The sequence below is a fragment of the Gossypium arboreum genome, chromosome 5 (assembly GCF_025698485.1).
Source record: "Gossypium arboreum isolate Shixiya-1 chromosome 5, ASM2569848v2, whole genome shotgun sequence".
Classification (NCBI taxonomy): domain Eukaryota; kingdom Viridiplantae; phylum Streptophyta; class Magnoliopsida; order Malvales; family Malvaceae; genus Gossypium; species Gossypium arboreum.
Genome location: NC_069074.1, coordinates 85,943,306 through 85,965,727, shown reverse-complemented (window position 1 = coordinate 85,965,727; position 22,422 = coordinate 85,943,306). Strand labels below are relative to the sequence as shown.

The 22,422-nt window shown below is 32.4% G+C and overlaps 1 protein-coding gene across 5 annotated transcripts; it reads right to left on the bottom strand.

The window, feature by feature from the left end:
* Positions 1 to 2,430: 2,430 nt before the first annotated feature.
* On the bottom strand, positions 2,431 to 21,722 carry LOC108457847 (probable disease resistance protein At4g27220). 5 transcript variants are annotated; one of them, XM_053028559.1, is made up of 4 exons: positions 20,642 to 21,722; positions 20,442 to 20,516; positions 2,849 to 5,724; positions 2,431 to 2,732 (listed from the first exon to the last, which is right to left on the bottom strand). In XM_053028559.1, coding segments are annotated over exons 2-3 (2,847 nt in total). In that variant the 5' UTR covers positions 20,444 to 20,516; positions 20,642 to 21,722; the 3' UTR covers positions 2,431 to 2,732; positions 2,849 to 2,879. The 5 variants fall into 5 exon arrangements, with proteins under 5 accessions (XP_052884519.1, XP_052884518.1, XP_017612510.1 ...); XM_053028558.1 differs by having other exon boundaries at positions 20,438 to 20,516; positions 20,642 to 21,721; XM_017757021.2 differs by having other exon boundaries at positions 2,431 to 2,764; positions 20,642 to 21,718.
* Between the last annotated feature and the right edge of the window lie 700 nt (positions 21,723 to 22,422).

Genomic DNA, 22,422 nt, shown 5'->3' with positions numbered 1-22,422 from the left:
GGTATTGCTAACTGTTAAAGCTTGGCCTAATATGAAATATGGGTTTAAATGTTTTGTTCAAGGTCGACCCAAATTTTTGAGCCCAGCCTGGACCAAAAAAGGCTGCAGAACGACACTATAGTTTTCAACTCAGTAATTTATGGTCTAAACTGCAAAATAGCTTAAGCAATGGTGAGTGATGGCTGGTGGTTGAAGGTGGACATGAAAATGATTGAAAGTGGAAATGAAGGCAAAGGCTGAAATGGATATATGATGGGATTTTGATAGGCTGGATGTGAAAATGAGGAGCTGTTTTAGGTTAGGCTGATGCTTTTAGGCTTTTAATTTTTAGGAATTATAACATGGGTTGGGGTTAGGTTTTAGGATATGGATGTTAGCTTATTTGGGTTGCCCGGCTCATGCTTTAAAACGGTTTTTTAAGCTATTTTGAATAAATATTTAGTTTGATTTGATAGTTTGATCACCTATCAATAAGTACTAATTTGGTTGGTTTCTTTGGACTTTTGGAATTTTGACTTCTATCACTTCGAGAATTATGTCATTAACATATTGTGTAAAAGCTATTGCTTATACATATTTTCATAATTACAAGGCAGTTAGAACCAGATCGATCAATATATTGATCTGAACAAAGGATTAAACTGATCCAATTGATTTTAGATTATATTGAGTGAATTACGTTATGACTTATCATTTTAAGAAAAAAAATGATTGTATGTAGACTGATTGGTTTTGTCATCAAATTCAATTACCATGATTCTTGAAGTAAAACTTTGTTGGGGTTTTGTAGCAACAAAAGTAGAGAACAAGACAAAGAAAAAAGCAACAAGAAGCTTGATATAATTTACTTGCTCACAAACATGCAATAAGAAATGAAAAATTGATTTCATTATCATTAACAAAGCAATATATGACTTTTATAGACAATCTTCTTTATCAAACACAACCACTCAGCCTAGTAAGTTGTGATACATTGCTTGTACTCTAAAATAATGCGAGCTTGACAGTTCCAAGATGCTTTGTTTCAAGTTGACCCTGCTCAAGCAATTCATATTTAACCTTGGCCTTATTCTCAACCAAATCTGATCCACACTTGACTATCCCAGTCTTTTGTGCCAAAGATTTGTTCTTCAAATAGAGTCTTCTACTCCTTCACATCCTTGGTTGGCAACTTGCCTTCAAACACATCTTGCGATATTCCTTTGTTTATTACTATTTATCTTTAATGCTTAGAATCCGCGCTTAACCTTCTCAAGGAGTATTCATCGCTTCTCCGCATTACGGGACTAACGCTTCCGTCCATGCAATGAGGAGCATTATTTTATTCTTTCAATAATTATTAAGTTGCTTTACACATAAATACAAGTTCCACACTTGATTCCCAATCAATGTGTGGCTAATGCTTTTCATTTTTCTCAACATAATTTACAAGTAATTTATTTTGAGCATCAATTTTCCATTCATCACTTAACCATTTTAAGCATGTGATTTACCGTTGTAAAGGTCTCATGGAGTAAAATATAAAACCATAATTTTATGATTCAATTCTTCACCTTTACCTTTACCAATTGAGAATATACCTCAAAGTTTCCAAAAATTACATGTTTTTCAACACTTCTAACATATGAGATATCTCGGTGCTCCAATTCTAAAATATGAAATATATTAATATTACACTTCTAATATATGAGCTATGCCGATACTAAAACAAAATGCATGGAAGCTCGCAGGGTAGGGAATTCGTCTCAAACATTGTCGCAAGTCATACATGCAAACAAATAAAGCGTTAGGCTAGCTCAATAAAAGACGCACCATGAGGGGAAAAATGTCTTGAATTTCATAATGCAAGAAATTTAAACTTGCATTAAAAAACACTTAACCACATGAAACACATGCAAAATAATGCACGTCAAAGTCAAGGTAGGGAAGAGCTAGGCGGGTATACATGATTTAATCAAAATATCAAGTATGCATGTGAGGCCATGGTAGCATTTGGAAGAAGAAGAAGAAGAAAGCAATTTATAATGCATATTGCATGGCTATCTAAACCGTCACATTTTTGGTTCATTCTTATGATTTTCGTTCATGGAGGTCGCCCAACAAGACCACAAATTACATATATACTGGGTGTTACTAATCCACGTATGTATGTAACCCTAAATACGAAACATTATAATTAATTCACGTGTACGTTCACATTAACAAAGTTAACTTTTTCATCTAATTTAGTGTGATTTGATAAAAATATGCAAGTTTAAAAGTTAAAAGAAAAACGAAAAATTAAATGAATGACTAAAATGATAATTTTTTGTGAAATTAGAGGACTAAATAAATAATTATATCAAATAAAAAGCCCCCAAATATGATCAATATAAGAACATTTCGAAATTGATGTACTTTATGCGAAAGAAATCAACAGGCATACGAAAATTGAAAACAGTGGTTCTGGTATAAAGTTTTCGTACCAACTTCAACTGAAATTGTACAAACAGAAGCATAATTTATTGTTCAGATGTTACAACATAAAGGACCCTTTCCAGGGAACGAATACAGCTTAACAAAAAAAGAAAACAGGTTCCAGACAAATACAAACTAGCATTAAAGACTAAAGTTGGGATGATAAAAGAAATTACGATACAGAAGATGATCAATGCAATCCATAGTCATTTCCCTTTTTTTTTTTTTTTTTTGTTCAAGAGTTCTGTTTCTCCACTCAGGCCTGGAATTTGCTTCTGATGGCAGTGATGTAGAGAGTTATGAAAAGCTGAAAACAACATAAATGTTGAATGTAAAACAGAAAAAAATAAGTTGGAACCATTTAAATTATAAGGGAGATGACAGGGCTTGCCTTGGACAATTGACTCCACTATATGAGACCGCTACATGATCCTCACTAATGGTAGAAGGGCCTTTTTAGCCTCGGGATGGTCCCACTCGATGGATTTCCATTCATTTGATTTCATCTTGATGTCTTTTAGAGGAGAATGGTGAGATACTTTGCCATTGTCAAAGGAAATATCCAGCTTCAGAGGAATCCTCTTTAACTTCGGACAATTCCATATCTCAAGCTTTTGGAGAGATTCACAAAGCATTACTCTGTTTGCGCTGCAAATGCTCTTCAATTCTGGTAGATGCCATAATCCCAGTTCCTTTAAATTTGGAAATGTAAATTCAGTGGTATCGCTAACGATTTCTCCTTTTTCTTCTTCTTCTGATTCTATTATTTCCTCCATTTGATCACAACCCCAAACAATGACTTGTACCAAGTTGATGAGATGTTGCAGCAGCAGCAGCTTAGTTGAGAACAGAATCTTTATTTTGGGACATTTAACTAAGAAAAGTACTTTAAGAGAAGAAAAGGCTTGGAGGAATGGATCTGGATACGCAACTAGGACATTCAGATTCTTCAAATGCCGAAGAACTAGGGACTCGAGGCTTTTAAGTGGAGGACAACTAGAGGAAAAAACAGACTCCAGCCCTTCACATTCCTCAATTCTGCATTTTTTCAAAAAGGTTGCCACTTGCAGTCCAGAAACTCCATTTAAGCTGCTCAAGTCATTGCACTTCTCAATTCCGAATTCCTCGACATTCGAAGGAAGCACACGACTGCCTGCGGTGATACAATCTTTTACTGTGACAGAGTTGGTACAAGAATGTAACTTATACTCAACAGTCTTGCCCACCAAAATGAAGTACTTGATGTTCCTTTGACTTTGTTCCAGAAGAAAGTCAACATATTTGCTTAGGTCTTGCAGATCAGCAAACCTACCTTCAAATGTTTCCAACCTGCTCAATTCCATTATCTCCTCTGGTCTTGACAGTGTTGGATGTATTGCCAAGTATTGAAGACATAGGAGTTTCGGCAAAAGACCTTGCGGGATCTCTTCTAAACACGAAATGAATCTAAGATTGAGATACCTTAGATTTACCAAGAATTCCATACCTTGAGGAACCTCTTTGATTTTTGTTTTTTCAAGGTTCAACTTCTTTAAAGCTAGAAGTTTCGATAAAGAGGGAACCTCCTCTAAATTTTTGCATTCCGAAAGTAGTAATGCAGTCAGATTCTCCAAATTGGAGATGGAATTTGGCAAAATTTTGATAGGATTTCTAGAAAGGTCAAGATACTTGAGTGCATGCATATGGCTGAAGAAAGATTCAGGGATTTCTTCCAAGGAGTTACCTGACAATAACAAGGTTGTGAGCTTTTTACTCTTTGGAGACATTTCTGGAGGTATTTTAGATATGAAATTCTCCATCAAGGAAACCTTCTCCATATCTAGAGCCTCTTCTAGTTCATTTGGTAGCTCCTTCAATTTCATACCAGCTTTCACAAAAAACCCATGATCTTTTGCTATCAAAGACAGTGTCATATCTCTCACAACATCATGCATCATTACAATGTTCTTGCCATTGGGCCCTTGTAGCAAGCAACTATCTAAAATCCTTTGCAAATAAACATGGCCCTTAATCTTCATTTCTTTTCTGCTCCCCATTTCATCTAAAAGTCCTTCTTCTATCCAATATTCAATTATCTCCTCTTTTGAGATTCTATAGTCTTCAGGATATAGTACGCAGTGTAAGAAACAATATTTACATGTTTCTGCTAGATGATCATAACTGAATTTAATAATATGGAACACATCATGCTGCACATCTCTGCTTCCTTTCAATTGGTTTAAAACATCCCTCCAATGAAGAGGATCATGTACCCCTCTCATTGAACTGGCTACTGTGACAACTGCAAGCGGCAAACCACCGCATCTCTCAACTATATTTTTCATAACTGGTCGTATGGTTGGATCAGCCGACAACACATCTTCTCCAACTTTGCTTAAGAATAACTGGAAGGCCTCATCCTTAGAAAGTACTGCCACTTGGACTTCCTTACAACCCATCTTTTGAACAACCTCTCTTGCACGCGATGTCAATACTATCTTGCATCCATTATCTGCAGATGGCTCAGGGATTCCAACATTTTCAAGAGAAAAACTCTGCCATACATCATCAAGTATTAGTAGGTAGCTCCCTGTTTTCCTCAACTCTTCATATAGCTTTGCTGCACGTTCAATTGTAGTCTCATCATCTGACAAGTCATTACTCAATAAGTGTGCAATGTCCTTCTGTAGCTTACGGATATCAAATCTTTGGGATACCGTTATCCAAATCATTTTACTAAATTTAGCTTCTTCCTGCAATTTTTTGTAAACATGCCTCATTATGGTGGTTTTCCCGCTTCCTCCCATCCCCCACACTCCAATCATTCTAACTTCCTGCCCTATCAAATAATTGTAAATTTTCTCTATTACAGGAGAATTACCTACAATATCAATCGAGGGAGCATCATGAACCACCAAGCTCTTAAACGAATAAACTTTTGCGCATAATTCCTCCATTTCAAGAGTTATTTGTACAACACGCTTCCCTACTTTAGAACGCGAAAGATATTTCCCTTTCCTGACCATATCTGCAACATATTGTGCGTCATTAATAACCTCCAGTACTTTTTGTAGCCAAATTTCAACTGCCCTCGTTGCTCTTCCTCCCACATAACGAAGCTGTTCTTGCAATTGAGATTCAATATCTGCCTTCCGGGCTAGCAACACAGTTTCAGCTATTCTGAATTCTTGCACATATTTTTTGAAATTTAGGTGGTAAATCAGAGGCCTCGTAAATAGTCTGACAATGGAGACTTGAGCCCCTACCGCCGCTGCCTCCATGACGTCCCTGCATCAAGTCCAGGTATTAATTAATTCGTTGAAGAATGAATGCATTGGCATATCAAGTAGTCTAATAGTTGCTAAATACATACAACTTTTTTCTATTTTAAAATTTTCCAGAAATATTCAAAATTAAAATATTTTAATATTTCATAATAAAATGTAAGTATTTAATTTAATGTTAGTTATTTATCCCTTCGCCCCGAGTGATTTTCGAAGAAGTAAATATGTAACAATCCATTTTTCAGTGGTGTCGGAAGCAGCGGTTTCAAAATCGCATTTTCGATGTTGGAGTCTATAAATATTAGTTAGTATTAAAGTTTGGTATCTTAATTTTGTCAAATTGATATATGAACTAAATTGTAAAATTTTATCGTTATAGATTTTTTTAATTAGCCAAAAGTTTAAGGATTTATATGGAAATTAAACCAAGGTCTAAAACAGAAAATAAACCATTTTGTTATGTGTATAGTGGACGGCAGGTGATATCGGTATATATTTATAATATTAAAGTTTTAATTAAAAAGAAAATTGTATAAAATATATGTATAAAATAAATTAAAGGTGGAAAGAAAGGGAAGAAGTCTTCATCTTCATATTTCTCCACTGAAACCACCATTGGAGAAAAGAATTGAAGGGTTTGGAGCTTTTGGCCTTTTATTATAGGAATTTCAATTTAGTCATTTTCTTATAATTTTATGTTTTTGAGGTTATGAAAGCTTGATTTAGTTAGCTCATATACCAATATGCAAAACTATTAAAGTTTCTAAAAGTTTCCATTGATGATTTCTTAAAGAAATTTGTGTTAAATTGATATATTTTAAGCTTAGAAGTAAAAAGGGACTATATTGTAAAGTGTGAATAGTTAGTTTTGTTAAAAAGGACTAAAGTGAATTGAATATTCGGTGTGAAATTTCTATAATTATTGATATTGAGTGACCTAAAAGGATGTAATTGAGATTGTTTTCTAAATAGAAACTCAAATTTGTAAGATATTACAATTTTGGTTTTAGGGACTAAATTGAATAATATGCAAAAATTAAGGGGCATTCAAAAAAATAAAATTTAATTGGTTCATGCATATAATAGGAAATTATAAGATATTTGGAATTGATAAATTGAATCAAATTATTGTATAGATTGGAAAAAGGACAAAATTGATTATTAATCCATAAAGAATTGCTCGTTTGTTGTTTTGCCAAGTAAGTTCATATGGAACTTACTATGTTGTTTCTTGTTATGTTTGAATTGTGTTATATTGCTTATTAGTTATATTGATGTGATTTTAGAGAGTTTGGACATCAAATGGATAAATTGTAAAGTATGAAATATATGGTTACATGAATTGAAATGATACGATTACAATAATAATGCCCGTGTGAACTTAGTAAAGGATTAGGATACTTATAGTATGCCATTAGGGTCAAATATGAAAATGATCAGGGATCATGGTTATATGAGATTCATCATTTATTGCAGATTCTCGGTTTATATGTATCATTGGTTTAATCTGGACTAGTAACCTTAATACAATGTCAGTTTATGTGAGCAAATTCATAGATGTCAGCTTGTGTAAGCAACCCTAACCATTGTGAACTTGTAGTCTCGTGTATCTGAGTTCAATTTACGAAGGTTCTCTGGGACGAGAAAACGGTAACGTGACGGAAATGAAAATTATTGGATTGATTTGAACATGATTTGAATCACTTATTTTTATAAGTTGATTATAAATTGGATAGTATATGATATAAGATGGAATTGTTGTATATGTTTATGATTTGTGTTATAAGTTCTTGATATGTAAGTGAACTAACTTGCATTTGTTCAAATGAATTTGAAAGTATAAGAATGCCAAAGGATGCCATGCTATATACCAATGTGTTTGAAATGCTTAATTTGTACTAATGTCAAGGTAAGTTGATAAATGCCAAAAGTAACATGTTTTAGCTTCATTCTTTATGCATTTTTGGAGAACTAATCGATGTAAAATGGTGAATTTGATGCTCCTAGTCCTTCAAATTTATATTTCTATACTTAAAATAGCATTTGGGAGCAAAAGGAGCGAAAACCAAAAAATTAGAGCAAGGTACATAGGCCACATGGGCTGACACACGGGCGTGTGTCAGACCCAGTCGGTTTGCAAATTGCACTCCAAATATGCGGGAAAGCTTGTTTTTTCAACTTTTTCAGGCATTCTAAGACCTTTATATGAAAAAAAAATAAAAAGATAGTATGGAGTTGTCATAGATTATTGAAGAAAACAACTCGAAAAATACCATTAAAGTCGACTCTAAAGCAAATTTCCATCAAGATTAAAGATTTCATTTTGATTTCTTTAAAGTTTATTATGAGTTCTTTGTTTCTCATGGATATACTGTCTTTGGGATTTTTTTATTTGCTATCATGAACTAATTTTCTAATTAGTTAGAGAGATGAACCCTAGGATGGATTCTATTATTTGGTTTCTATTTTTACGAAATAAATATTTGGATCTTATTCTCAATTATGTGTGCTTAATTCTTGGTTTAATATTTCTAAGCTATTAATCCATGTTTGATGTGCTTAAATCAGAGCAGGGATAAACCATGTTTAAGAGTAGATCTAGCGTAATTAAGTGGAGTTGCATGCAATCCTAGAAATAAAACGACATAAATCTATCATATTTGAGTCAAATCTAAAAGGTTGATCCATAGATCGAATTAATAGGGATTTTAATTAAAAAGAAATTTCAATTAATCAACTTAAAGTCACTTGCTCTTAGTTTTTAAGAGAGATATTAGCATAATTTAGAGATTTCTATGAATCAATATACTAAGTGAAGAAATTACTTAATATAGATTGATAATGACAGATGAAGTCTAAGTAAATTCTTTCCTCAGTATTGTGTCGCTTCTTGGTTGTTAATCGTTTATTTTCCTGATTTGCTCTTTGTCATGTTATTTACTTAATTAATTTAGTTAATCTTAGTTTTAATCAATGACACCAATTTTTCGTTTAAATAATAGAAAGATGATAATTCCTATTTTTTTTAGTCCATGTGGGAATAATATCTTTGCTCATCGTAGCTATACTATTAATTGATAGGTGTACTTCCCTTAATCAAACTTTTAGCTGCTTTACGACTACATTATAAGTGATTTGTCGTAATATATTGTAGAAGATTAAACTAGTTTTTGTACTTAAAAGAGCTTGAATATAAACAATCTTATTATGTTTTATTTAGTTTTTATATTTTAGTTTTTATTTAATAAAAAAATGTGATTTGAGCTGATTTTATGACCTTAAGGGCCGAAAGAGGCATAAGGGAAGACTAACGTATATGGTAAGTGTGCAGGACACCATTTGGAGGCATAAGAGCTCAAAGTTGATCACCATGTTGTAACACGGAAGTCCAGCATCGCAATATAGTGAGCAGAAGGCCAAATCACCATACTGCCTCCGGTGTCGCAACAAAGGTAGTGAATGTCGCGACACACCTAGAAGTCAAGTCTAAGCCAAGCAAACTGCCTTTGATGTCACGACATAGCTAGTGGATGTAGTGACACTGGCCCTAGACGTGAAAACATTAATGATTTGAGGGCGTTTTAATCTACACAATGTATTTTAATGAAAAAACGTTAGCCAACTTAGGGTTAACAACGATGACCAACCTAATTTTATAAATAGGCTTCATTGAACACAATTTAAGAGGGATTTCAGAAATAAAAATTATTTTCTTAGATTTTTACTTCACTATTAGTTTTTCTTAGTTTATTTTATGTTCGTGTAATCGAAGATCCTATTCCAACTTTTGACGATCGCGAGTAAAGATTGCTTCGAAGCCGCGCTTTTACCTTGATAAATCCATTATCATCTCTTTTCCTTATTCTATTCTTTATATTTCTTTCCTTAACATTGCTAATTGAATGTTTGTGTAAAGATTAGAACACTTTATGCTTTTATACATATTTCGCGTGTTTCAATTGTATTAACTTAATCAATTGATTGAAAGTTAGAATTTCTTAACAGATCAACTGTTTGGGAGAGGAAGAACTTAAATCCTAGACTTGACAACCCTAGGAAGTCATTTAAGTAGGAATTAACTCAAAATTGGTATGGCATATCCGTGAACACTTTAGCCCCGAATTAATCTGGATTGTGAGGTTGAGAGATAAGTAGTTATTGCCGACTCGTTAGTTTAGTGGAAAATCAAGAGATTCTGCTAGGGTAATGACTAGTTGATTGATTAAAACCCTACATCAATAATTAATTAGGCAAAGCAATTAGATCTAGGCTAAAGGAACTTGTGTAGTCGAAACAAGGGATAAGAGAAGCCGATACATGAACTTAGGAGTAGATTTATGATAAATTAAATTTATTTAGTTTATTAATATTATTATCATCTTGCTTCCATATTAACACTACTAATTCGTGACTCAAGTAGATTAGTAATTATTTCCCGTAATTGGTTTGATAATAGTTTTTCCCAAACTACAATCCTTTTGGTACGATCCTCGAAGTACTTACCTACCTTGTTTTAATTATATTACAACCTGACCTGTGTACTTACGGACACCGCTTCATTTATGTATCTTTTGATGCAATATTCATACTCTGAACGTTAAGAGACGGTTAAGTTGTTGGCACCGTTGTCGTGGATTGTGACAATGATAATTGTTATTGAATTAATTACTTGCAAAATAATATTAGTCAAAAGATGAATGGGTTAGATAGTGTGCTATTTTTATTAATTCAACTTTATTTTCATTTCTCATTATTTTTGTTATTTTATTAATTTTCTTGTTGATTAAGAAAATCTAATCATGAATGAAATTAATGGTGATTACAATTGGTATAAAGGAAAGACATGGGATAATTTATATGACAATATGGAATCAAGTTGGTTAGATGGAGATTCGATGGATCAATAAAGTTCGTATAACGAATGTGGAAAAGAAGGGTATTTATATGAACCTCTGTATGAATTAGATGATAAAAATATTGATATGCTCGAATACTGAATAGTCTCTTTCTAATCCAAAAGAGATATTGGCATGCAGAACAATGGAGCCTAACAAACCTTCAACCCAGAACATAGACACACACATGAATAAATTTGATGATGATGATGATGATAGTTGGTCTGAGTCAAATGAGTTGTCTTTTTGGCACAATAAAGGACAAATTTAGTTGAACGGAGCTTCGTCAACCTAGTGAAGTAATGACAACGAATACAATAAGCCCGAACATCTGGTTGAGCTACATTACGATGTGTATGAAAGTTATGACTATGAAGATAAAAGTAAGTACCCGGAGGAACCCGTACGTGAACCGAATAAATATCTATCTAAGTGTGATCAAATCTACCAAGCTAACAACGAAACATCCAACATACTATCAAAAAATTCAAATAAGATGACACAAATGATGGCAATGCTCCGAGAGATATTAGAGGCCTTACCTCAATGGGAAGATATCGTACATAATGTTCTCAACTCTGAGTATTATGACCACTGTATTGTCGACAATCATCCGGACTTACATGATGGAAATCAACAAGAGTTTGGAATTGATGATTGTGTTGATGAACTAAACATACCCTAAGGTGTCCCCGATCTAATTAACGTAGAAACAAATGTAACAATAGATGTAGTTGTTAACGTAAAAATAGAAGTAACCACTAACATAGAGCTTAAATCGATTCTGAATGAAAGTGTAGAAGAGCCAATACACTTTCTGGTCATAGTAGAGAAAATGCCAGTCGAAGAGATCGATGAGTTGGATTCATTCTCATCCGACAAGGGTAACAAAGCTCAAGTGACTAAAACCTCATGCGACATGAATGGAGGAAGCTTGAGGAAATAATACCTAGAAAACAATTTGGGTTGGCTCGGATTTGATACTAAATAGCTTGAAATGTGAATGTCATGCCAGTCGAAAATAAGACAACAGCATTGGAATCGACTGAAGGGACTGGTTCATATATATTGACAGTGGAACAAACGTCGAATCAAAGTGTCAAGAATCAGCTGGAAGTTCTTCCATGATGAAGGCACAGATCGTCCCAATTTTTAAATAACTTCTATGTCTTGCTTTAAATTTTGTTATTATTATTTTATTATCTTATTAATTTATTTTAATATTATTTTGTCTAGTTTTTTTTTTCGACAACAAGGTAGATACCATGGAGTGACAGAACAGAAAAAAATGAAGCCGCCAGAAACTGGGCTCGACGTCGCAACATCATACACAAAACGCACATTGCAATATTGAAGGCCCAAGTTAATCCAAATATTCTTAGACATTCTATCATCCATTATCGACAATTCTTCTTTTTCTTTTTCTTTTTAATATTATATTTCATATTTCTTGTCGTAGTATTTTTTAGGTACATTGTCGTACGCCTAGAGCACATAAATCCCGAGATTATCATAACAACAAGAATCCAGCCAGCTCAAGGAAGTTTTCTTGTTTGCACTTTAATTTTTTTTGATAAGGGCAATGTATGTTCTAAAGTGTGGGGAGAAGGTGCATAAAATTAACCTGTATGTTTTTGTTTATTTGTTTACTTTACTTTAGTTGATTATTTATTTACAAAAAAAAGAAAATTATTGTTTTGTTGCATGGTACTTGGATTATATTAATACTGTGAATAGTGGTTGAAAATAATAAATCATATAATAATTTTTGCCAAGCATGAAATTTTTTATTGATATGAGATAATTTGATTATTTTTAAAGGAAATTGATTGTGTTACTTAGTTAAATTGCATAATAGATTAGAAGTACCTAAGTAAAAATGTTTGATGATATCATATGAGATATAATTCTTATAGATAGTTGTAAAGACATGAATGCTTGAATTGATTCTTATTCAAAAATCGTTAAAGTGACTATAGTCACTAGCATTATATTGTATCTTCCTACATGGAGAGATAAGGTAAGTGAGAGAGGGAGACAAAAGGCGATGAGCTTGGATGAGACATTTAGGGGGAAGAGAAGGAACAATGTCATGTGCCTAACTATTTCTAGTGTTTGAATTGTTTTGACCTATATCTTTCTTTGAACTCATACCATCCTAAGCCTCAGAATGTTACAAGCCTAGAAGACCAATGTGACTCAGGCATTCTCTGTGCATAATCTTCCAGAATTACTAACAATTATACTTGATGAATTTTTTTATTCACATGATTGTGTATCCTACATATCTGTTTGATTTTTGTTAATGGTGATATTGTTAAATATTTGGTCATAGGTATCACTTCTAATGTGTTAGTAATGAAACTCTGTAAACTAATCCTAATTTACTTTAAAAAGTTTCAAGGCATTGAACTATCAAGATTAAGTTACATGTGCGATAAGAATTGTTATACCTTTAATATTTGACAACAATGTTCATAGTAGTAATAAAATATAAGGGACATCTTCTTATTATATTCTATGTGTCTAGACTTGGTTTGCTTGAGAACAAGTAAAAAGTTAAGTGTGGGGGAGTTCAGATGTGAGGTTCTTATTTACACCCATCTTCACTAACTCTAGCTTGTTTAAAGAAAAAAACCATTTTAATTTTTTTTTATTTTGCCTTTTTGTTTTTGTTTACTTTTATTTACAATTAAATATTTTCTTTTTGTTTCCATGATTATTTTTCTGTTCTTTAGTTTGTCTATTTTAATTATATGTTTACATTGCTTAAGGACAAGCAATGACTCAAGTGTTGGGGAGTTTGATTTGTCGTAATTTGTTGTAGCAAATTAAACTAGTTTTCGTACTTAAAGAGCTTGAATATAAGCTATCTTATTATGTTTTATTTAGCTTTTCTATTTTAGTTTCCATTTAATAAAAATGTGATTTGAGCTGATTTTATAACCTTATGGGCTGAAAGAGGCCTAAAGGAAGACTAACGTATTAGTTAAGTGTGCAGGATACCATTTGGAGGCATGAGATGGAGGCATGAGAGCTCAAAGTTGGTCGCCATGTTGCAATACGAAAGCCCAGCATCGTAACATAGTGAGCAGAAGGCCAGAATCATCATAATGCCTTCGGTGTCGCGACATAGCTAGTGGATGTCGCGACACACCCTTGAACTTGAGTCTAAACTAAGCAAATTGCCTTTGATGTCGCAACATTACTAGTGGATGTTGTGACATCGGCCTTGTACGTGAAAGCATTAACGAGTTGAGGGCATTTTGGTCTGCACAATGTATTTTAACATAAAAAGACCAGCTGACCTAGGGTTAATATAACCCCCAAAATTTAGGGTTAAAATTTTTGAGGTTTGTGGTTAGGGTCAGTGAGTAGGTTGAGCAATTGGGTTTATTTTTGCGGTTTAGTGTCAGAATAAGCTTGTTGGTTCGATGGTAATAGGTGTGTTAGTTTACCTTTGGGTCCTGGGTTCAAGTCCTCATGTGTGTTTAGAGGAATTAATTTTACTTTAGTTTTTTTTTTAAGTTTTAAATACTTATTTATTTATTTTTAATTTAAAGAGAAAATATCCCAGTTTTGGCACTTTCGTTTCCTTCATTCCCACTCTCATGTTTGTCTCTTCTCCTATCTCCCAAATTTCTAATTTTGGATTTTTTGGGGGTTTCATACATTTTTCTTTTCTTTCGTTCCTTAACTATTTTCATTTGTTCTTCAATTTACTTCTTTTACTCCAATACTGGTGTTGATTTTTGTCTCGTTGGAGGTTAGCATGATTTTTCGTTCTCGTTCCAAATCGGATTCAAGAAGAAGTGTAAGTGTGTGGTTTTGGTATTGATTGGTTTTTCCTCTTAACTGTGTTTATTCCATCCTAATCGAATTCCTTTTAAGTTGTGTTTTTTTTGTAATTAAGTTTCAGAACAATAGTTAGGGTGCGTCGATCGATTGTTAGTGTGTTGGGAGCATATATCAGGTGTGATCCTGAAATTAAGTGGTTAGGGGTTGAATTGATAGTGAAATGCATTATCTTCAAATGGTTTTGGTGTGTGATTCAATACTGTAGATGTTAGGGATCGATTTGCTGAAGAAAAACATGTTTTTTTGGCCTGTTTCGGTGTGGTTTCGTGATGACATGGGTGCTCTACACAGCCGTGTGACATTGGAAATTTATGGATTTTGACGAATTTTAAGGCCACACAGCCGCATGACTGCTGTTGGGGATTTTTTTCGATTCTCACACAAGCATGTACCTTGGACACACGACCGTGTCTCTTAGCCACATGAGTGTGTGAGATTTCCACACGGTTGTGTCTACTCTACTCCTTAATTTGACACTTTTGGATAGTGAGTTACATGGGCTGCTCACACGACCATGTAACCCAGACATACGGGCGTGTGTCTACTCCACACGGCTGTATGCTTCTTTCACACAAACATGTGTTTCTTGTACATGGACGTGTGCCTATTTCACGGCCATGTTGTTATTCACATAGCCTAGACCCTTCCATACAGCCGGAGTACACGGTCATGTGGCCCTGTTCCACAAATTTTTGTTTTGAGTCATAAATCGTCTTGTTTTATGTTCTGTGTAATCTGACCCTTGGTTAAGCCTTGGTAATTGTGTTTAAGACTCGATCTAGTTTAGGTTCGTGTATGTATGTGCATTTATGGGCTTTAACTTCATTGTTTGTTTATTTGATGAATAAATTTGAGTTTATTGTTGTTGTCATAACTTAGTATTGGAATACATGTATAACTAAATTTGAATCTGTTCAACTGGAAATGTGAATGTCTGTTTCTGTATGTTTGTTTGCGTAATGTGTGCATTACTGCATTAGCATAAAAATTTCGGGGATTTGGTTATAGAGAGAAGGAAGACTAATTTGGCAGTTTTATCTGCAATACTTCTATACAACGGTTTATCGCACTATACTACACATGTACTAGCTTAGTTGTATACATTTACTCAAGTGGCTTAGTTCCACATTGTGGTGTGTAAAGTGGATGAGCCTATTATGGATCTATGTGGTGTGCAGGGTGGACAGGCCTACTGTAGCCCTTATGTGGTGTGGAAGGTGGACGAAGTGGTGTTTAGTTGGTGGGGTGGGATTTTGACTTGTTGCATTCGTTTTGCATCTGGATATACGTTTGCTTGTATGAACATTTGGTTATTGGCAATATGGTTAATGTGTTATGATGTGTTCTGATTATTACGTATGGTTGGGACATCGTTTCTATAGTTTGGTATGATTTGGAAACATTTTGTATTTTGAATTACCTGTTTGAGATTTTAGTAAGTGATTTGTATACATATATATTTGTCTGGAATATTTATTGTGTTACTCCGTCTTCTGCCATACGTTTTATGTTTCAGACTCACATTGAGCTCATATAGTTCACCCCCTCTTAGTTTTCTCTCTTTTAGGTATTTTTCGTGTCTGGTGTTGGACTTAGTATATTGGTGTTCTCAGAACTTCTTCTCGGGTTTTCTCAATTCGGTTTGGACTTTTTAAGGCTTTGAATAATTTTTTGAAATCATTTTCAATTGGACTATTAGCAGTATTTTTATCGAATGTGGTATAATTTAATTTGGACTCCCAAAGTGTTAATTTGAAATAAGGTTTTGATTACGGTTTTTGGATTTCAAATTTGGTATATCTTTTTCATAAATGGTTTTGATTTTTTGAAATCTTTGGTTTAAACTTTAATACAATGTAAGTTCTAAACAGAAATTACTAGTTTGTACTTTACATTCAAACAATAAGTATTACATTCTCCGCTGCAAATAAGTTTTTTATAACGTCAGTCTTTTGAAATTCTATCTGTTTGATTCCAAACTCGGCGTATGATTTGTTAAACGTTGTAGTTTATTTTAAGCAAACCGTATTCAGAATAAGTTTGTAACAATTCTTTTTGTAAATTGTTTTTGGATCACTTCGGTGGTCAATGTAACCTCCAAGATCCGATCGAAACTTCTAGGCTAGGTTTTGGAGTGTTACAGTTAATGACGACGGGCAACCCTAATGTTATAAATAGGCTCCATTGAACACAATTTAGGGGGGATTTCAGTGACAAACTATTTTCTTAGATTTTCACTTCATTCTTAGTTTTTCTTAGTTTATTTTATGTTCATGTAATTGGAAGATCCTATTTCAATGTTAGACGATTGCGAGTGGAGATTACTTTGAAGTTGTGTTTTTACCTTGATAAATCTATGAGCATATTTTTTCCTTATTCTATTATTTATATTTCCTTTTTTTTAACATTGTTAATTAAATGTTTGTGTAAAGATTAGAACCATTTTATGCTTTATACATATTTCGCGTGTTTCAATTGTATTAACTTAATCAATTGATTGAAAGGTAGAGTTTCTTAACGGATCAACTATTTGGGAAAGGAAGAACTTAAATCCTAGACTTGACAATCCTAGGAAGTCATTTAGGTGAGAATTAATTTAAAACTGGTATGGCCTATCCGTGAACACCTTAGCCTCGAACTAGTTTGGATTGTGAGGTCGAGAGATAAGTAGTTTTTGCCGACTCGTTAGTTTAGTGAAAAATCAAGAGATCCTGCTAAGGTAACAATTAATTGATTGATTAAAACCCTACATCAATAATTAATTAGGTAAAGCAATTGGATTTAGGCTAAAGGAACTCGCGTAGTTGAAACAAGGGACAAGAGAAGCCGATACATGAACTTAAGAGTAAATTTAGGTTTAATTCAACTTATTTAGTTTGTTAAAATTATTATCATCTTGCTTTTATATTAATACTTTTAATTGATGACTCAAGTAGATTAGTAATTATTTCCTGTAATTGATTTGATACTAGTTTTCCCCAAACTACAATTCTTTGGGTACAATACTCGGAGTACTTACCTACTTCATTGTAACTATATTACAATCTGACCCGTATACTTGCAGAAACCTTCTCATTTATATATCTTTTGTTGCAGTATTCATACTCTGGACATGAGTACGTTTGGAGGCAATCAGTAAGTTAAAATGAATTTCATATGCTTACATCGTTACATCTATTTTCCTTGTAAACTGTCAACTTGTGGAACGCGTCAAACGGATCAATGAGAAGCTCACACTATCCCATTATTAATTTAATTATTTTTCAATTGTTTTAAATCTCGATTTTGTGGCATGTATATAGGTCTTATGTATTAGTTAATCTTGAATGTTGGTATAACTTGAAACCTTTCCAATGCTTAATATTGGTAGTGTTAATACTTAATTAAAAATGACATGGTTTGGTAAATGGTTTGGAATGAATATAAAGCATTTGAAATGACAATTTTGGATGTGAATTTATATTGATCAAGTTAGTATTTGGTTAATGGTTTGACATGTATCCTTTGATAAATGAATGATATGTTTAATGGATGATTGAATGTTGTAAGTTGTTGTAAGGATGAATGTGGTTATTTGTATATGTTTTGGTATGCATTTGAAGTGTTTTGGTACAAGTAAAATTAGCTAATTAGGAGTAAGTTGGTGGAAAATGTGGCAGCATTAAAATAGGTACCAAATGACACTTTACCAAAAATAGGGACTTAGTGGACTGTTTTCAGTATCGCAATACCACACATTGGATATCGTGATATCGATTCTAAATTGTTTTGTAAACTTTGCAACTTGGTCCTCAGGTTAGGAAGTTTGAGTAAGGTTTACGAAATTGCGATACCAAGCTCTGGATATCACAATACCCACCTAATATATTTTGATATTTGGCTATTGTCTTTGGGACCATGATACCAAGCCCTGAATGTTGTGATGCCTTCTTTTCACATTTTGAAAATTTTCAGTTTAGTCTTATTTCATGCCCAGCTCAACAAGATTTTTTATAAGCTCAATTAAGGCTCAGATTTAATTGTGAAACATAATGTGAATGTGTTTATGATATGAGTAATTGTTTGAATGATTTATTTGACTGTAATTGCTTCAGCAACAGATATGGCATCCTGTAGCTCATATCCAACGATCGGGTTGGGCAAGGGGTGTTTCAAAATGGTTGGTCACGAAATGTGCTTTATTCCCATGAGCGGAGACCGAACCCCAACTGGAATGAAATCAACAACCACCACATCACACCTCATGGTTAAATATTGTCTATATTAACATATATTTAACAGTTAAATTCTTTTATATAAAACGAATATTTAGAACATTTTCATTTAAGCAAGACTTAACATGTATAATCTATATGGATGGAGAATAAAATATGACAGTTGGATTGTTAAAATATTAATTGTACAAAAATTTAAAAGATGGTGTAAAACCACTTTAAATTTACACTAGTATAAGTAAACCCTTCCCCATATGTGTATATATACTTATATACTATATATAAAAGTACCAATTTGAAATTACAAATAGCGAATTAAATTTTTGCCCTTAATTTTTTTAAAAAAAATTATGGTCAAACTACAATAATAGTCCCTAACTATTAATTTTTCAATTCAATCAATAAATTTTACAGAACTAAATATTTTAGTCACTTACATATTATTTGACATTAACTCAAGAACGAAAGTTTAACATGGGCTTTTTCTATTAGCCTAATAAACAAATTTAGTCCTTTAACATTTATACATTCTATCAATTTAATCTTAAATCTAAAAATTCAACAAATTTAGCTCTTAATGTTTACAAAATTTATCATTTTAGTTATTAAGATTTTAGAATGTGTACATATTCTATCAATATAACTATCTCCATCTCTTTTCATTCAACAATTTGCCTTTGACCTGATGCTCTCTTCTTTTAATCTCAATTTTAAGGTACTTGAAAAGCTCAATTAACTTTCTTTTAGATATAATTTAGATTTGGTGTTCTTTTTCTGCTTTGTTTTTTCTGATATTTTTGTATTTATGGTACTTTAGCTTATCTGGTAAGACGTAAGTTCATTTATCACAATTTTTTATACAACACGGGAATCTCAATTGTTTTGATTACAAATGAGAGTTTCTTTTTTCCCACTATTGTTGTAATTTTGAACCGAGATTTGGTTATAAATTGTAGAATAAGAGTAATGAAAGTTTGAGTAAATTTTCATCCGGGTTAATCTTAAGTTTGTGATTTATTGTGTTCTGGATTCCAGGACCAACTCTAAAACTATAAATAGTGAATAACATTTTCACCCTTCATTTTTTTTTAGAACTTTGTTGTACTACTAATCACCCAACTATAAACTTCGTTTTATTTTGTCCACCTAACTATTAATTTTCTCGATTCAACTACTCAATAACATAAGTTTAATGTAGATTTTTTTATTGGCCTAATAATAAATTTAGTCCTTTAATAGTTACACATATATACTATCCATTTGATCTTAAATCTAAAAGATATTAACAAATTTAACTCACAATATTTACAAAATTTATCATTTTAGTTATCAAAATTTTAAAATGTTCTATCAATATTTATTTACATCCCTTTTCATTCTACAATTTGCTTTTGACCTGATGCTCTCTTTCTTTAATCTCAATTTTAAGGTACTTAAAACTGAGTTGCCTTTCTTTTAAGATATAATTCAGATTTTTGGAGTTATTTTTTCAATTTGTTTTTCTGATTTTTTTTTTTGTATTTATAGGACTTTAACTTATTTGGGTATGGTGTAAATTTATTTATGAAGATTTTAGTAATATTTTATAGCTTGGTTTTTATTTTATTAAAGTTATACAATACAAAAATTAAAAAAATAGTAAATGAGATTATTTTTCTTAACTTTCTAAAATTGATTTTTTTGTGAAAGTGTGTAAGATAAAATAATCAATGAATAAAAAAGAAACAAAACATAGGTATTGCAAAAGTACCTACATGGCTTTGAGGAGATCTTGACGGCCAAAAGAGAAAGAAAAGCCAGAAAATAGTAATCACCAAATTCCTTGCAATCTGATAAAAGAATATTCTCATCAACAAAACAAAAAAAAAAAACAAATTAATAGAGGTTAGGGTTCATATCTTGGTGATGATTGTGAATAAAGTAGCAGAAAAATATTATGATGGTCAACGGCCACCTGATTCTTCTCAAAGATCTTGCGTCGTAAAACGGAACGAAACCAGAACGATTGTGCTCTTCTGTGAACAAAAATTAAAGCGGTAAATATGAGAGTGAACTTGTATGGATTAACTATTGTCTTTGAATAAAGTGCCTTCCACCGCTTGGCCTCGTGCAGAACTGGATCCTTCACACCACCTTCGCCCCATCAAATGGACAATTTGCCTATAATTAATGCTTATTTAAAAGATAAAAGCAGCATTTAGTTTTTAATTCTACTCTTTCTTTCTTTTCTTTTCTTTTCTTCTTTTCCAATTTAATTCATTCTCTTTTATTTTGGCTTAATACCGCTTTTGGCCCCTGTATATTTGTATTATTTATTTTATGAGTTTGGCCTTTGCATTTTATTTTTGTTATTAATTTGGCCCGTGTATTTTAGTTCTGTAATCTCCAGTACTCCAACCCAGTTTTCCATTAAAAAAAATTCAAATCAACCGATGACATACTATTTTTTTTGTTGTTGATAAAAACAGACCATAAAGACCTAAATTTCATTAATAGCGTCCTGAATTACAATATCGTGAATTTCTTTCGGATAATTCGCATAAAAAACCCACGCACAATTAATTTTCAATACGAAATTGCAAATAAAATCAGCAAGTCTATTGCCGCTCCTGGGCACCCCCGTGATGACCGCTGACTCAAAAGCCTTCAAATGCGCATATGTCTCTTTCGCACACTGCCCCAAAAAAGTAATATCTACAATATTTGCATTGTCAGACTCGAAATTTACTCTTTTCAAATTTAAATTCTTGGACAAATTAACCCCTTCTTCAAACGCCATCGTTTCAGCCCAGTCACTGTTCATCGTCGTTTCTTTTGAGCAGCCAGACCCTCCCCCCCAAAGCACAAAACCCTCGTCGTCCCTCACTATAACCCCAAACCCCTTCTATCCGCATCTATGGCAGCGTCCACGTGTAAAGAAACGACATACTATCACGTGTAAAGAAAAAGTAATAAATTCACTTAATTTTTTAAAATATATAATCAAACTTAAAAAGTCATTAAACATAATAAAAACAATTTTACTTAATTTTGGAAAAAGTTACCAAATTAATGGACAACTCATAATTATGTTTCTTTTGAGATAGATAAATACAATAGAAGGAAATTTCTTAAAAGAAACTCTCTTAATATGAGCTTTCTTACACAAAATATTATTAGAAAAAGTTGCAATATTTTGTGTAAATCGCGTTACATAAAATATTATCTAAATGTAATTAGATATTGTTTTGTGTAACATTGTGAATGTTGTAATAATTTATGTAATTAAGTAACGTTTTTTATAATTACATAAAATATTACAAAATTGATAAATTATGTAATTGAGTAATTTTATATAATTATACTAAATATTACAAAAGTTGTAATAATTTATGAAGAAACATGAGTGGTAATTAAGTATAAAAAAGATATTGAAACACCATTTAATACACCAAGTAGAACTCCTATTAACAAGTACAAAAAATTAAAAATTTGAATACATAAATTTTAATACATTTTAAATTTAAATTAATATTTTATTTTACCACTATTTTTATATTAACTACGACTAAATACAACAACCTAAAATTATTATCTCACACAGTTTACAATAAAAAATAAAAAATCTCACATAAAGTGTATGACAATGCACTTCAATAGTTCCTCTTAAACGAAGCACCCTCTAAAACTATAATATATATATATATATATATATATTTCCACGCTAGTTCTTTCCTCTTTAATTATAACTTTATT